This window comes from Periophthalmus magnuspinnatus, chromosome 11 (assembly GCF_009829125.3).
Source record: "Periophthalmus magnuspinnatus isolate fPerMag1 chromosome 11, fPerMag1.2.pri, whole genome shotgun sequence".
In the NCBI taxonomy this organism is placed as follows: domain Eukaryota; kingdom Metazoa; phylum Chordata; class Actinopteri; order Gobiiformes; family Gobiidae; genus Periophthalmus; species Periophthalmus magnuspinnatus.
Window position 1 is genome coordinate 11,086,050 of NC_047136.2, and position 17,069 is coordinate 11,103,118.

A 17,069-nucleotide genomic window follows, 5' to 3' on the forward strand; every position below is an offset into this window, starting at 1 on the left:
AAACATGCCAGATTGGAACAATGGCTGTATTTTACCACTGGAGGCAAGATGTGAGATGTCTTGCCTAAGGACACAACAGCAGCTAAAGCCACTGCTGCCCCACTGTGGCAGCCAGTATTACCAGGGGTCTCCCATCCAGGTACTAACCAGGTCCAACCACGCTTAGCTTGATGAGGCATTTTCAAGGTGGTATAAGCATAGATGCTTTTGTCCATGATGAGCATTATTGGCCTTTGTCAATGTAACTCAGTATATAATACTATACAATTGTTTATGCTTCTAATATATTAACTTGAAGTCTACAAAGAAAAATATGTTAATGCTCCCCTGGTCATCTCAGTGAGTGGGGTTAAAAATCCTAAATAAAAGTCATTTATCACTCTAGATTTACACAAAATCAGTATAAAGACCAATTACGCATGTAGCAGCTTTTCATCAATAAACACTGAGTGCTAGTAGCCTATAGTCTGTTTACATAGCCCTTGAAATCCAGATATCATCTCTGCCAGTCTACTTTAATCAAGTGGGTGAATCATGCACATGTAAGCACTAATTGGTTTACACAAAACATGACTCATGCAGAGACAGCTCACAGACTGCAGTAAATTCAGGTGACACTTTGGCAGAATGTTAAGAATGCCGGTCTCTCTCTTTGCTTATATTCTTAGTCATCAGTGCATCACTTCAGGGCCAGAGACCAGCAGTGTCACTGCATATGGAAGTGTGCAGTTTAACAGGAGAGCTTTAATCTCAGGTAAATATTTTAGCTCAGCATCAGAAATGTGTGATAAAAACATGCCTGTCATTCCAACGCACCCACTTCCTTCTACAAACCAATAATAGAGCATATTTAGACGCATCACTGTAGTTAAGATGGGGCATATTTTATACAGACACAATAGTTACATCATAGAACCTATATGTTTCACCAATATGAAGAATTCTTAAACAGATACAATTGTCACAAATGCAGGTACAGCATAAATTTATTGGTGAAAAAGTTTATTGAACATAACACTGACTAAAAGGACATTGCAGGTGAAAGAAAAGACTAGCATAAAGTGGTCAGGGGTCAAATACATGCACTTATCACAGGGTGCATAAATGATAAAAGCTTCATGTTTTAGCCCTGGTGTTGCCCAACAAAAACAAAATGAAATCTTTTCGTTTTGGCATTCTCTTCCAAATCCTTTGGTCTAAATAGTCTAAAATTATTTGAATGTAATACATTCTAAGTACACACAGCAGAGAAGACATTTTTAACACATTAAAGTTTGACACCTAAAGTGTAAACTGCGACATTCACTCTGCCAAACAGCAGTACTATTTCATGTGAAATGCACATTACTGATATTTGAAACTCAAGATTTCCCATTGATATAGTAGAGCCATAATTTAAAGGCACATAAGCATGAGCTGGCAAACTATGTTCTGAAAACCATATTCACATTCAATGTATATGGAGCCTAAAACTATGTGGTTCTTCAAGAAAAAAGACAGAATTCAACTTAAAAATAAATAAACACAAACTTATACAATTTCAAGCTTCAACCACAAACTAATACTTTCTATCTCTAAATAAGACCATGGCAACATTAAGAAAACATGAGGACATAAATCAAACTTAGTATATGGATTTCCTTCATCAACTTATAACAACTAATACTAATCAACAATGTGCACAACATACAAGAATGATAAAACACTGTTTGTTGCCAATCTCATGAAGGTGAAATTAAAATTCATTGAAGGAATTCATCTCAGACTCTTTAGTATTTCACTTGAAGCTCTGGGATACCCAGTAAATGTACATGATGTGCTGGAGATTCCCATGGCGACGTGACAAAATAAGCATCAGGAAAATAAGTAAACGAGTGTAGGTAAAAAACAAAGTAATTCAAACTGAGGGAGTTCAGGGTGTTATGTCCCGTAGCATTTCATAGCTCCTCAAAACAGTTACTGTTCCAGCACATGGACAGGTATTGACGTTGAGGAGTGAAAATCAAATGCTTTGGACTTTTTAACTGTGTCAGCTTGCCCCAAACTCTGGAAGAGTGCACAAACTTGTCAAACCTGAAATGGTCTCCACACCACGTCCTGTGGGATGAGCCACCCGCTCGCTGCAGGGAAAGCACTTATGCCTGCCATAGAACTAGTATTTGTTCAAACCTGCTGCACACAACTCCCATGCAAATCGGAGAGAAACTGTGGCAGACACACAGCAAAATCAAATACGGTTTTCTTGTAATCAAGGTAAAAAAAGGGAATAAATTGCCCCAATTGCTTTCCTACTCAAAACAAATCTGGGTGTATTTAGTTATTCTACTGCCTGTGACATGCACTTGTTATTGAGAAAACACCATAGCCTGAAGCAGAGGAAAATCTACACAACACATATGAGTGACCTGACGGAGGTAGGTAACAACAACTAAGTCCAAAATGACAAGCACAAGTCTAGCTTATTTTTTTTTAATAACAGACATTTATCTCTTTTTTCAAATAATTACAACTCTGAAAAGAAGAGGCTATAGTGTCCTTAAATTGAGCCCACAGTTGATTTGAATATGTTAGTGTTACATTTCTTAGTCCAGTTTTTAGGCTGTGGCTGCAAACTTCCAGAGAGCTTCTCTTTCAAACTCCTCCATCTCCTCCTCCAGTGATTTGTTGTCTTTGTGCCCTTCTAAAATATCAACAGCATCTTCCAAAATGTCTGCCACTTCCTCTGCAAAGTCACTGAAGCGCATCCGATCATGAATAAACACTCCATTCTCGAAAAACTGCGCTGTAAGCTTACGAATTTTGTCTTTGCCACTGGAAGAGGTGTCGTCCAGTTTGCTCAAGTACCCCTCTAGTAGCTCGTCAAATTCGGACAACTCGACCGGATACAGCCCCTCTTTGGCGGCACAGTCTTCCACATTTTTGCACCCGAGCTGTGGGCGGATATTTCGGTTTAGTTTCTGCTCTTGGTCCTTCCAGAAGTCCTGCTGGTTTGGCTTTTGTTTATGGCTATGATGGGCGCCATCTTGGGTTTTCTTATTGGTTTTGTTATGCCATGGTTTCTCTTTCCTTCTCTCCTCTCTGTCCAATCTCCGCTCCCCCTTTTTCCGTTCCCACTCGTCCTCGTTCTTCCTCCAAGCCTCTTTGTGGGAGTTATATTTTGATTTAACCTGTTTTTCATCATTTCTGTATTTCTCTTTCTTGTCCTTCTCCCCTCTCCACTCTTTCTTCTCCTCTTTCTTCCACTGCTTTTTATCTTTATTTCCTTTCCATTTTAACTCCTCTGGCTTCTTCTTGCCCCACTTCTCAACCTTTTCTGAAAGCCTCTTTTGAATTTCAGCCAAATTATCTCTGACATGTTTGCGTTCGCTGACATCTTTAGTTTTCATTGTCTCCAGTCGCTTCCTGCTTTCCTCCAGAAGTTTCTTTTGTCTTTGAAGTTCCTGTTTGACGTGGGCTTCATTTGGGGGGCTCTTCCTCTCAGGAACAGGGGGCTTTACGTTTCTTGGACCATCGTTGACACCAGGTTCAGGGGAGGATGGGAGGGAGGAGGGAGCTGGAGTTACTGCCTGAGGAGCTGTGAACATAAAGTTGGTTACAAAAGTTGTTAATATACAAAAATAGAATTTGTATTTTATTTAATTACAAATAGACAATACATTTTCATGAATTTAGAGAAGCTGGCCCGGTCAAACTATGAGGCAGACTCAAGCAAAAGTCTCTTATTAAAATGGGTTTATTCAAAAAGATTCCAGATCCAAATGCAAAATAACTTATTACAACATAAACTATAACGTAAATTACATTACATTAACACAACACTGAAGTCTCTCCCTGAATGAACTCAACTGGGAGTTTTTATATTTGATCATTTTAATGGCCTTATTCTGCCCGGCCCACTTTTGCCTCTAAATGCTACTAAACTGCACTTTCTTTGTGGTGGTACTTTCAGTTAAGTGGGAATCCCATTAATTTCAATAAAGAATTTGAGAAAGCTTTGCCGTTAAAATATGATATAAAGTAGGTTGGTTTTTGTAAAATGTTCTATGTTCATCTGACCAACAAGTCAACTCTGCATCAATTCTCTGGGAGGCTTTAAACCGGCTCTGTAGACCATTCACAAACTTATTTGCTGTCAAGATCAGCAGCCCCATGCCAAACGATACAATCCAAATGATGCCCACCGGAACTTCTGGAATAAGGTGAATACTGATAAAGTAAGCACTCCTACCATGGTTAGGTCTATAAGATTAGTAGGTAGATAAATTATCAATTGTAGATTGTTGTTATCTAAGACAGGTGGAGCCGAAACGGTGGCCGCCCACCCCCGGTTCCGGAAGTAGATTTCCCATTTATTTTTCTCATAGATTTCCCAAAAAGAAAAAAAGGTGTGTTTTTTTTTTTGCATTTTAAATTTGTTTTTTGGACTTAAAACAGCTGCGTTATGAATATTACTGTAGTTAGCATGTAGCTGGTTAGCCTCTGCTATGAACTTTAAGCTCTTAATATTTGAATTTTTCGAAAAGTCTGTGGGGAAAATGAATGGAGAATTGAGAAGTGGGTGGAACTGTAGATCACCATATTGCATATAACTTTCTTTTCAATGCAATAAAAACAACAAAAGTGAAAGACGTGCTTTTATTTTTAGCTAAGAAGTTACGCACTGGGGCTTTAATCACATATCAACTAGTGTGCAGCACTTTGCATTAAAAATTTGCTATACAAACAAAGTGTATTTGGATGAAAGATGTCATTTTCGATCTTACCTGAGAGCGCAGTGAGCTCTGTTACTCTGGCTCTCAAACTCTCCAGCTCCATCTTCAGGTTGGGCAGCATCAGAAGCTCGTCCTTCAACTTTGCATTCTCAGTTTCCAAATCTGCTCTCCTCTGTTCATCACCGCTCACCGCCACCGCCTTTAGTGCCACGTCTAACTCTTCTTTCTGAGCCTGAACAAATCAATATTTTGATGGTTTTCTAGTTAAAATATTTACAGATTTCTTTTAAACAACAAAAGCAGAACAAGAAAGAAACAAATACAATGAGATGTACTTTAACAAAACTGACAGTGAAACCTTTACACATTTAGACAATTAAACATTTGCCAAATAGAATAATGTCTACAAAAATCGTTGCATTATAACGTCTGAAAAGGGCACACAACATCATTAGCATCAATAAAACCGCTACACTGACCTTTAGCTGAGCCTCAAGCTGAGCAATTTGTTGGTTTTCTTGCGTAAGTTTATCCAATAGCTCTTTCATTTCCTTTGGATCACCACTAAGCCAGTCCTGGATGAAAACAAATAGGCAAACAAATGAGATTAGCATTTAAAACAGCCACACCTCTCTAGTTATTTGACCTGTTTTGTGCATAAAATCCACAAAGTTACTGAATAATGGGGAGAAAGAGGGGAACAGACCTGGCTTTGTTCACCCTCAGTCACTTCGGGGCCGTCAATGTCACCTGTCACATAAGAAAACAACATCTCTTCACGCAAACTGAAACAAAAGCCAAAGCTGCAACTGTTGTGAAACGCATTTTGTGCTCGTGGACAGGGTCATGAACTAGATCTAACCAAGATGGACAAAAATCGTACCATTTCACAAAATGACTATATATAATAATATATATGTTTAGTAGTAATAGATGTTTTGAGATTCTAAATTTACTGGATGTAAAGATAAAACATGCCAGACTTTTTGTTGACAATGGAGAGATAATATTAAATTGCTGAACTACTCAAATATATACAATAACCACAAAGAGCAATATTTGGTGTCAGTAAATATTATTAATTAATTAATATTAAAATAATATCATATTGAGTTGATGGCAGTAAAAAGAACCAAAAAATATAGTTAATCATGTTTTGGTCTCGAGCAAAGCAAACACATTCACCAGCAAGAAAAAGAGTCACTCCAAAGTTAAAAGGTACATTATGTACCTGTAACTTTTCTAGTGGAGGAAAAAGCTATTTATTTGCCTGGAATGTTCCATAGTATGGCAATAGATATATATATCCTGCATTTATTTAATTACAGGGGTAATGCTTTGGTTTAATAGTTTAGTACCATACTATGAAACACTCCAGGTAAAACAACACAGTCTCAAGACAATTGGAGACAATAATGTCCACCCAAAAAGTTACATCGTGCACCTTTAATATCTCCTGTTTTCTGTCCAACTTTGATATTCTGATTGATTTATGTTGCATTCCTGTTCTCCTACAATACTTTCTTTCTTTCCACACTTTCCTGTCTGTAAGGCCTTTTATTTGCTGGCGCTATGTGAAGCCTGGGGTCAGATAAGTGTTCGGACAAGCTGTTAAGTGTTGGCCTGAGAGCTGGAGGCTTACACAGCTGCCTTATCTCAACATGGACGGGACCTGCCATTATCAAGGCCACGGACCATACTTCAACACAGCTACAACCACACCATGTAGAGATAAGGCCGTCTCTATAGATTCCAAAATGGGAAACGTCTTAGTCTTAACATTCAGCTTGTAATGGGTAAATAATGCTACATGGAATTAGGAGTGTGTAGAAATCTTTTCAGAATATACGTAGATCATATAGTTGTAATATATGTAATTGACACTTGACTTTTAAAATGATTAGATGTTACGCCTTTGTATCTTAACTAAAGTATATTCTACTACTCTTGTTAAGGGGCTAAATTGATCTATTTCAGTTATTTATCTGTATTTTTATAGCATTTTAATCTTCCATTCTTGTATTTTGCATTGCAATTCTGTGGGACAAATAAAGGTTATCTTTTCTTGACTTACTAATTTATTATATTGAAGACAGACTCTAAAATATCCCATGTATATAATCCTAGCTGATTAGGCCTAAATGACACAATAAAAGTCAACATTCACAACTTAAACATACTGGCATTGAAGTATAAAAGAATGTATACTACAAAGCACAACATAATTTTATAAAAAGGAAACTCCTTAATAATCTATTAATCTATTGTTTACATTCATGAATATAAAAGGAACTGACCTGAGAGGAAGAGGGAACCCAGGAACAGCAGAACCAGACCAGCCACAATGCACTTATTCACAGAGAGCCATGGCTTTGTGTCTTTCTTCTCTTCTATTTTAAACTCCACTTCTTCATCCTCCTCGTCCTCCTCTTCATCTGATGTCCTGGGTCTTGGTGCCTCAAAAGATGGCAAATTCCTTCTCCTCAGTCCATCATCGAAGACACCTGTGTCTTCAGTGTCTAAAGTGTAGGATGACTCTATATCAGGAAGCAAAATGACAAGGTATTTAATTAAAATGCCAAATGCCAAAACTAAAATACCAAATATACAACTAGAGATACAAAGTGTAAACAGTATGCAAAAATGTCTGCCCATCGCGGCTGGAAATGCATGACATTTTCCTTCTAAATTATGACAACAGTAATTTCACGCTTGACTGTTTCTCATTTTCTCTACAGGGAGCGTGCTTCTCTGTAGCGCCAATAAATCACATTTGAGTTTCCAGCATGCCACGGATATGAGGCATTATTAACAATCCTACCACAAGGGGGCTCTCATTGCCTCTGCCTATCTGCAAGTGGTAATTAAAAGGAGTTAAACACATTATACAACCTATTATCGACAGGTAAAGTGGGAGACAAAGTGGTATCATTATGTATGTATGGATTTGTGTGAACATGGGACTATAACATGAACAGAATACTTTGCATGTTGTAATGATTAAGGTCACCATTACATGTTCTGCCTAGTATTAGTGTAGGGAAGTATTCAACATTTCCACAAATTTATAGTGTTTACAATTACTTAGTGTCCGATACTAATCCATCTTAAATTTTAAATTAAACAAACAAAAACAGGAAACACTTTAATTTATCTATTGTTAAAATAGTTCATCTTTAAAAAAATGTCTGTAGGTGTATCCATTAGTATAATTTTCACTGCTTTTGGTAGTAATGTTTAGTAATACTCCTCATAGTATTGTCACCTATCAATCATGAATGAAATCAAAATCATATAATGTTGACAAAAAAAAACCTTCTTTCCTAAAATCTGCATCACAATCATCTACAACACAAAATCTAAATGAAACTCTTTTTAAAACATACCTGGTTCATTTTCCACCTCCTCTTCCTGGATTATCTCTTCTGGGAGCTTCTCTGCCTCATCTTTTTCTACATTTAAGTCAACTGTTTCTTCAACAGGTGCCGTTTCTTTGACAAGTACTGTTTCTTCGACAGGTGCTGGACCTTCAGTGTCTTCAGCCTCGATATCAGCAGGATATTCTGACACCTCCATGGGACAATATGGCTCCTCGGTCACCTCTGGCACTGCACTGGGCTCCTCTTTGCTCTCCTCCTCTGTCTGCCTGTCATCGTGTGGGACAGGTAGTGCGGGTTCAGTGCCTTCTGCCGCTGTAAGGGTCTCTAAAGGGACCCCTGGTTTTGATTCATCTTCTTCTGGAGGACTTGAACTCTCCTCTTCTTGTCTCTCACTAATTGGACCAATGTCGACAGGTTTGTCAAACATAGGTACAGCAGCAAGAGGGTTGTCAGTGGCGCAGCACACCTCCTCTTCGTCCTGGAGCAGATCAGAGGTGGGGATCTCCAGAGGGGTCCCCAAATCCAAATTAGTGACAAATGGGACGGTGCTGAGGTTGTCGTTGTCACTGGGAGAACTGGCTACGATGTCATGGATCACAGGAGGCTGGCTCTCTGGGTCTTCCTCAAGGGGGCTGAAGGAGTGAGAGGGGAGCGGGCTGATCCGGGACGGACTTGACGGGATGGGACCCTCGCTTGGTTCTGGAGTGGTCTCCTGACAGATCTGGACAATAAAAGGAACACATGTTAAAACTGAGCATCTTCTGTGGGATTTTATAGTGCCATCTACAAAATAATGCACATCCTATTTGAGTGCATGTAATGTCACTGTAACATGTTTTATTTTCTTAAATATTATATAGAAATATTACATATCTATCCTCATGAAGTAAATATATTTACATCTGATAAAAATTGTAATCATGAACATGAAATTTTGTATTTTGGCACTCCAATCAGATGCAGAATGACCTAATTTTTGTTGCCAGATCATTGCAATGAACCCCCCAAAGGGCTCTCAAATACATGTCTTGACAGGTCATACACATTTGGTATCAGGCAACCAGAAGGAGTGCATGTTATAGCTATTACCTAACTTTTGGCTTCTGTTTGCTTTATTAATATTTAACAAAATATTTTGTCTACATGTGAATTATTTTTTAACAAAGAAATATGTTCACTCTAACAGCATTCACATTAATATTCCCCTAGTTCAGCTTGTTACATACATATAGCACCTGCGTGTGATCAAGTGAATATCCCTATTGTCTATTGTACCTACCTGGTGGCCCTCCTCAGACAGGACTGTCTCTATTGGAATGTCAATGTGTTTGAACTCTGCAGCAGCTCCTTAATAAAATAGACACAATGAGGCAATAGGCCAGAAGAATAGGTGCCTTTGCGTGAACTACAACTTAACACAGACCTGCCAGCTCCTCCGACAGACTGGGGACATCTCCCAAACTCTCAGTGCCGTCATCCACCGGCCCCACGCTCTCCACAGCTGCTTCCTGTGGCACAGAGAACAACAATGTGGCAATAAAACTGCACTCTTTACTTAAGCTTGTTTTGGTCTTTCATGTTTAGAGACAGTCCTTGACTCAATTACATAGCTATAGTGGTCTAGGAGGACACAAAAACAATGCAAAATAGAAATATCCTGATATGATGCTGCTGCTATCTAGAAATGCAAATTCAAGTGAGTACTAACTTTTGTACTGAAATAAACACACGTCATATTCCTGTTTTCTTTACAAACAATGTGTAGATTATGTTTTGAAGCCAAATAATTGATAGGGTTTATTCTTTTATTTCTTCAGTCGTATTATATTGACCAAAATGTAAGACCTGTCATTTGAATGCTTTTTTTGAGTTCAGGTGTGCCTTAAAAATATTTTTCTTCATTATGGAAGAAATAAATGTCTGTGCAAGTGTCTGTAAGCTGTTGCAAGAGTCTGACCAACGTGTTCATTAATTAATCTCTTGTTTCTTTAGCAGATCTTGTCAGTCCATAGTCTGCAAACACACTCAATATACATGTTAGTTATATTTGCATTTGGCTGAGTCATGACTTGGCAGTACTGATCTAATACTAGATGCAGGAGTGCTTGTTTAAACCTGCAGCATTTGGCCTGTATCATGGGATAGAAGCCTAACGATGACATCCACACGTCTCACACAGGGCTCCAGGCAGAGTTTCCTGAGCCGGTTCTGTGGTCTCACCTCGGGGGAGAGGAGGGTCCAGCTGTTGGTGGAGGAGCCTGTGCTGCCAGTGCTGTTGCTGTGGTCAGACATCGCCCTCTACAGGCTCAACGCGGCACAGCACGGGAGGGATCAGCTTTATTCTCGTTTCTGCAGACGACGACAAAAATGCATCCTTAGGCATAAAAGCGTGATGCTGCAGAGATTTTGCAAGTGTCAAACATGATGCTAAATAACAATAGACATGTGTATGTAGCTTGCAAGTCTGACGCAGCTAGGCTAACAGCTAGTGTGAAATTACACACTCTAAAATGTAAGATTTCTGCAATATTACAAGAAAGCAACATGCCAATAAGACAAAATCCTCCAAATCAAAAACTAGTGCTGCAAATTGACAGTGTTTTATCTATATTAGGACAGAATGCACGGTACATACTGGATAAAAAGGACAGATTGTCGCTGATGATGCATTATGTAACTCCAGAGGCATCAAGGTTCAAACAAGGGTTTTAACTACAAATATCATGATTTTACTCAACTTTCTCCAGCTACACCTACAATGTAATTTCCCCAAACCAAGGCATTCAATCACAACCAGTTCGTGCAGCAGTTAAAAGCCCAAAAATGGTCAAACCTAAACATGCACAGGCAAATATTGGAATCGCAGTGAATGAAACAATGGGGAGATTAATACTCACTTATCCGCCTGCACGTATGCGACAAGTTTCTGCTTTAATGAATTACTGAGGCGAATTAGTAGACTGACTGTTGTAACAACCACATCCAAGGTTCACCCATGAAGGTAAACAAAGGGATTGGTAGCTATATGCTGCCTATTCCCACTCTTCCGCGTTCTCACACAGAGCTTTCCACTTGCTAGCTGCTTCAAAACACGCCCAAATCCAGAAAATTCACATATAGAAATGCGTTAATTACAAATCACTTACACTTCAGTTATTGTTGGTTTTATCTCTTCATAAATCTTTTTGAAATCGCCATGCACAACGCTGTACTCTTCGTGAACTTGGGAACTTTGGGAATTCCAGGCTGCGTCACGTCAACCAACGCATCTTTCGTCCAATCGGAATTCGAGAAAGAACAACTGAGCCCGCCCACAAACCAGCGCTAGGCCAATCACGTTAAAGTGTCGTGTCCGAATGGTCCATGTTGGTCTCTGCCTGATTGACGCTCGCAGCTGACTGTGGCAGGTGATGGAGAATGTAATAATACAACTTCACGCGTGAGTCTACACCCTCATATACACGCGGACACGTATATATACAGGGGGAAAGGACAGCGAGACCAGCCACACACTGACACGTCTGCCTAACTATATTTGACTGGGACTTACCCCTGGACAACCCCCTATTGCCTCTTTGTGGTTGGTCATTTCATCAGCTGTTCAGTTCTTCCATAATTAGTCCTTTAACTGCTGCATTCCTCTCATTTACAGGCTCTCTTTGGCATATATGTAACAAAATCCAATCAAAACAGTTACTGTACAGTTAACTTACTATGTTTGGCCCTCAATGTTTTCCTTCTCACAATACTTATGTCCGTATGTTTTATTTTTGGATTGATTGGTCTTAATAAAGCAATTATAACTGGGTTATGATATATCATGCCTTACTTTCAATAAGCAAATAGTTTTCAGCAGTTATAGGCAATTAAACCTTTTAGGTAGATTGGTTCCTGATAAATCACACCAAATGACAAAATGACAAAAAGGAAATCTGCCTGTGAGTCAATTTTGTTTGATTAAGGCTGTGTTCACATGGTTCTCACTTGAAATACAGTATACCTCAATCTGACCACATCACATTTGGGACTAGTATACTCATAACAACACCTGGACTAGATAAGGACTAAACCAGGACTACAAATCATAACAAGGGTTAACTAAGTTTGCATAGGACACACTGGGCTCAGTCCAGGACCAAATCAACAAGAATAAGTGTCCTGACGTCACACATACTTGGAGGAAGAAGACGAGCGCGCGCCGTCCACCGCTCAGTCTGTGGAGCTGCGCGAGCTCCAGTGACACCTCCTCAACTCCCGGAAGTCAACTTTCATTTCTCACAGACTTTTCGAAAAATATTAAGAGTTCACCCGCTACTGTGTGACTACGATCCCTAACGCGGTTATTTTAAGTCCGAAAAGGCCGTTTAAAGTGCAAGATTTTGCGAAATGTGTTAGTATTTTGAACCTTTTATAAAGTTTCAGAAACAGATTTTAAATATAATTTGGGTACTGCGGTCTTTCGTTACCACGTAGCTGAGTATCCCCGAGCAAGCTTTTCAACTTTTTTTTGAGAAAATGAATGGGAAATTTAGTTCTGTAGCCACGGGGCGGTCCTGTTGACCTCCATTAGGTCTGCTATTGAATTTAGTAAGCTATTAAGTTTTACATTTTAGTATGTATTATCATAAAGCATTAGGTAATATATGAACCTATAACAATTGTTTGAAACAGATGGAACATTTCAACGGCCACATAGCAGAACTCTACTTTATGGCTTTACTACTTTACTACTTTGGGCTCATTTTCTATGATAAACATCTGTTTCAGTTACAGTAGGACTGGTGAGTTCATTGTTTGAGAGACATATAACACTCCCTGCACAATAATGGCTGTAAATCTGTAGTTATGTAATAATGGCTTGAATCTGTGTCATGTATATTTCTGCTAATCCTGTGCCAAGACTTTTTTCCAATCACCACTTTCACACTGACCAATCAGATGTTAGTTTAGTACTCCGTTGACAAGTGTCTGGCTGCGTCCTATTTCTTCTCACTTTCCTTTTCAATGCTTGAATTCCTCAGTTCCTCTGCTGTCAGTCACGCCTTGTGCAGAATAAACCATAGAGGAACGACGCAGGCTGTTTCCAATTGGGTCTTTCTCGTTAGTGGGCGGGATTTACAGCCGAGGAATCGAGAAATGTCACGAGGAGACGAGTGAGGAGAAATGAGAGGCGCCCCGAGTTTCAGCCAATAGGAAACGAGTTCCGCCGCTGAATCCACCAATGGGAGGAGACGAAGCCTTTTTGAACGGTGAAAAGCGGTTTCACAAACATTCGAGAGGGAAACTGCGACGCCAACACTTTGCTCATTTTGGAAGACTAATATTGGAATAATCTTCACATTTTTGTAAGTTTGCATATATTTATCGGACATGAACATTATGCTATCGTGTTTTGACTAGAGATGTTGGGAGTGATTTAGTTGATATGCCTGCGGTGCGAGCTAGTTTTGAATGACATTTAAAACATAAGGACAGAGTGAGTTTATTTATACATTTCTACCTTTTATAATTTCAGGATTCATCATGTCACACAAACAGATCTACTACTCTGACAAATATGACGATGACAAATACGAGTACAGGTGCGTATGACATGGTAAAGTGGGACAAAGTGGCGTGGTCCGTTGTCACATGTTTAGAAGTAGAAGTGGGTCAAGTGTTAAGTTATATGGTTGTGTGCTTGCATCGATGCATATGTTTTTTATATAGCCTACTATACATTGCATGAGATGCCTGCATGCTTAACGTTTTATGTCTGTTAACCTGACATTTAAATGTATTTATATTTTAGTCTTTATTTTCTATGGGCTATTTTTTTTTTTTTTCAGTGGTTTAGTTACCAAAAAGTTGTATACTTGTGTTGATGCTGTGTTCTGCAAAGGACTGACCTAACCACAATGTCCATAATGCATGTTTTTTTTTTCTTTCTTTAGACATGTAATGTTGCCTAAAGATATTGCCAAGCGTGTCCCCAAAACTCATCTAATGTCTGAATCAGAATGGAGAAACCTGGGCGTGCAGCAAAGCCAGGGATGGGTTCACTATATGATCCACCAACCAGGTACAGTTTCAGATGCAAATCTAATGAAAATAATGATCATGCCATTAATGATTATGCTTGAAGTCTGGCCTTTCGGCATTAAAAATGAAAACACTCCCGTTTGTTTTGTGTGGGTTAACTCTTGTGAGCTTTAAGCCATGTTTATAATGACGTTACCTCATCCAAAACATACCTGGAGTTGTTTGGTTTCATTCATACACATCCATGTTTGAGTAAGCCTTTATTATTAATCTGTCTACATCTACAAAACTCAAAATACTCTCTTCCACCCTGTGATGTCATGAAGTGGTAGTTTTCAAGTTGACAGCTCCTTTTACCTTTTTCAGTTTAGTAGAGATGGGCAATTCCAGGGCTAAGGTTATCCAAATGATTCTAGGTAAGGTGTATGGAATTTAAAAACACAATGGAACGCTTCCTGTATTACCACATGACATCACAAGGAGGAACAAAGTATTTTCTGTTTGAGAGAAGAACTCAGCCTAAATATGCAGGGTTTGTGTGTTCAGCATGTGTGAATTAAACAAAACCACAGGCATGTTTGCGATTAGTAAACAGTATAATATAAATCAGAAAATGATCTAATATGGGCCCTTTAAACATCACTGTACATTTGATCAGCTCAGTACCACTACATTTTTCTAGTACAAAATAAGCTGGTTTGCGTAAACTAGCAGATTTTTTGTAATGAAACGGCATCTTTTAAATTGGATTCCTGAGTCAGTCCCAATAACAGTAGCTGAGACACACGATACTCCCATTAGTTTCTATAATGTTGCTTGGTTGTCAGACGTTAATTACCATAACCGTTTAACCAGGTGGGATGTGTATTTAGGAGGGGCACTCTTTGTACTATTGAAGTTGACAGTCTAACAACAGTAGCTGCCAAACATTGAAACTAGTGTCTTTGACCTTGAGGCAGTGATTTGCAGTAAACATGTCAGAGATTTGTTATTCACAACCATATGGTGAGCAGGACCCCACCACACCCTCTTTTGAATACAGGTCACTGGTGTCGGACACTCCCAAAAATCAAAGCATCACAGCTGTCCTTGGCTTTAAATGACACGCCCTTGTATAAGTGTGCTACCGTTTACAAGATGAAATCCAACTACCGGTACTTGTTCTGAAACAACAACAACAACAACAATATTTATAATGGATAAAACTAAAGTTCTTTCAAAAGGACAAACTGGCATTGTAATGCATTTCCCAAACAATGGTAAAAGGAGATATTTTTGCACTTTTGTGTTAGTTGGGTTTAGGTACACTTTATTGTTCCTGTAGGGAAATTTCTCCTCTGCATTTGACCCATCTTTCAATGCTGCTAGAGCAGCTTATTTGGACCAGTGGGTGCCTGGGGAACCATCTCCGTGATCTTGTTGCTAGGCTCGGTCAATTACTCATGGGGGCGCCATATAAAATTTTAGTGTTGTAAATTCCTTTCATCTACATTGTTTAACGTATATTTTTAGGGATGTGCCAGAAAAATTTGCTGGTTTCAGCAAATATCAGTTCAGCCAATATCCTGGTTGGCCATCTAAATTGGTTATAAGAGTATTTAGTGGTCTCAGTTGGCCCAGAAAGTTTCATAGTGTTTGAACTTTTATTTACACAAAGTTGTTACTTTAAATGATAAATAACAGCATAGATTCCCCTAAAATTAACATTACATGTAAGTAGCCACTTTCAGTTTCTGCAAGGTAAAGTTGATGAGCCCTAAACAGACAGATTAAAAAAAGCATTATATATTTGAGTTTACTGTGATGTGACCTTTTTAACAATGACTGTAGATGAGATTAACCAATGACACATTTCACTTTTTGTGAGAATTGAACCTCAACCAAAACATTGACTGGCACTTTTTGAAAATCCCGGTACGGAATTGCGTTCTCTTTTTTTTTTTCCCCCTTAACACCTGTTGTTCTCTTCTCCATTAGAGCCCCACATCCTACTCTTCAGACGCCCCCTATCCACTCAGAAGTAAAGATCAAATAGGTCCATGGTCATCCCAAAATCTCAGGATCTCATCATGATGCAAGACCCTGCTCATGGACTGACCCTGGACCTAAACGTGAACTATTATGAACTATAATGTTGATGCATGAAGTATGTCTTGAAGGGAAAACTCCTATTCACACAGACAAGATGTCTCCATGTTTAACATTGTCCACAGCGTCTTTCATCAAATTGCACTGTGACTTGTGATGTATAGGTCTGTTTTGCTCAGCCTGCTTGGATATGCCAGCTTTTTAAAAACAAATAGTAAAATGTGGGGAGCGAGGGAACGTATTTTGAGTTCTTAAAATGCTAACTTGGTGAGGCTCTGGTCAGACAAAGCTACTCAAATTGTTGCTACTCTTTTGACTCAAAATTATCCATCCGCAGTTGGGAATTGACATGTTGCTGCTCCGTTAAAATGTCAGTTGGCATTTAACTATACTTATCATGTTGTTTACTATCTGCGTTGAGTCTCAGCTGTTTTGAAAACAAGTATTTTGTTTTGGCCCCTAAAACCTTGCATTTTGTCTTGAGTACCAGTAAGCAGCTCAGTATTTATGAATGTGTTGCCCTTTCTGAAATAAATGTAACTTTCTTTTCCATTTTACTTGTGCTCTGCGTTCTTTATTTTTACCCCATTCTGAAGTGCCATTTTTGCCCATGAAAGTGAAAATAAATGCGGCAAGATTTATCAAGAATTTAAATAAGTATGTAACTAGGAAAAGGCTGGTTGCACTACAGAGATTTCAATTAAAGCAATGATAATGTGGACACTCACTAGTTTTGATAAAGGTCAACATCCGAAACAATGTGAGCTAATATGTGTCCTGTGTGTGTCTTGTTTTTTGTTTTTTTTTCTTAAGTATTGATAGACTTTGAGATATACCTTTGGGAACACAAACTCTCATAAGGTGTGTT

At 38.8% G+C, this 17,069-nt stretch overlaps 2 protein-coding genes across 3 annotated transcripts; one reads left to right on the top strand and one right to left on the bottom strand.

The window, feature by feature from the left end:
* Nucleotides 1-968: 968 nt before the first annotated feature.
* pbxip1a (pre-B-cell leukemia homeobox interacting protein 1a) lies at nt 969-11,632 on the bottom strand. 2 transcript variants are annotated; one of them, XM_033975800.2, is made up of 10 exons: nt 11,239-11,632; nt 10,313-10,441; nt 9,516-9,600; nt 9,372-9,439; nt 8,099-8,813; nt 7,010-7,249; nt 5,419-5,462; nt 5,192-5,287; nt 4,764-4,944; nt 969-3,574 (listed from the first exon to the last, which is right to left on the bottom strand). In XM_033975800.2, exons 2-10 carry the CDS (start codon nt 10,382-10,384, stop codon nt 2,595-2,597), a joined length of 2,481 nt encoding a protein of 826 aa, XP_033831691.1. In that variant the 5' UTR covers nt 10,385-10,441; nt 11,239-11,632; the 3' UTR covers nt 969-2,594. The 2 variants fall into 2 exon arrangements, with proteins under 2 accessions (XP_033831691.1, XP_055081295.1); XM_055225320.1 differs by having other exon boundaries at nt 10,990-11,566.
* A 1,697-nt stretch (nt 11,633-13,329) lies between these two features.
* On the top strand, nt 13,330-16,758 carry LOC117378922 (cyclin-dependent kinases regulatory subunit 1). Its single transcript, XM_033975613.2, has 4 exons — nt 13,330-13,437; nt 13,608-13,674; nt 14,026-14,153; nt 16,091-16,758. The coding sequence occupies exons 2-4, from the start codon at nt 13,616-13,618 to the stop codon at nt 16,135-16,137; spliced, it is 234 nt and encodes a 77-aa protein (XP_033831504.1). The 5' UTR covers nt 13,330-13,437; nt 13,608-13,615; the 3' UTR covers nt 16,138-16,758.
* Nucleotides 16,759-17,069: the final 311 nt, after the last annotated feature.

What these genes read in the sequence shown, in the direction of transcription:
- pbxip1a (XM_033975800.2), bottom strand. Translation starts at nt 10,384, where the DNA reads ATGTCTGACCACAGCAACAGCACTGGCAGCACAGGCTCCTCCACCAAC. An exon ending in GGACCCTCCTCTCCCCCGAG is followed by an intron (nt 9,601 to 10,312) that starts GTGAGACCACAG and finishes TCTGTGCCACAG; the next exon opens with GAAGCAGCTGTGGAGAGCGT. An exon ending in TCTGTCGGAGGAGCTGGCAG is followed by an intron (nt 9,440 to 9,515) that starts GTCTGTGTTAAG and finishes TATTTTATTAAG; the next exon opens with GAGCTGCTGCAGAGTTCAAA.
- LOC117378922 (XM_033975613.2), top strand. Translation starts at nt 13,616, where the DNA reads ATGTCACACAAACAGATCTACTACTCTGACAAATATGACGATGACAAA. An exon ending in GATGACAAATACGAGTACAG is followed by an intron (nt 13,675 to 14,025) that starts GTGCGTATGACA and finishes TTCTTTCTTTAG; the next exon opens with ACATGTAATGTTGCCTAAAG. An exon ending in CTATATGATCCACCAACCAG is followed by an intron (nt 14,154 to 16,090) that starts GTACAGTTTCAG and finishes CTTCTCCATTAG; the next exon opens with AGCCCCACATCCTACTCTTC.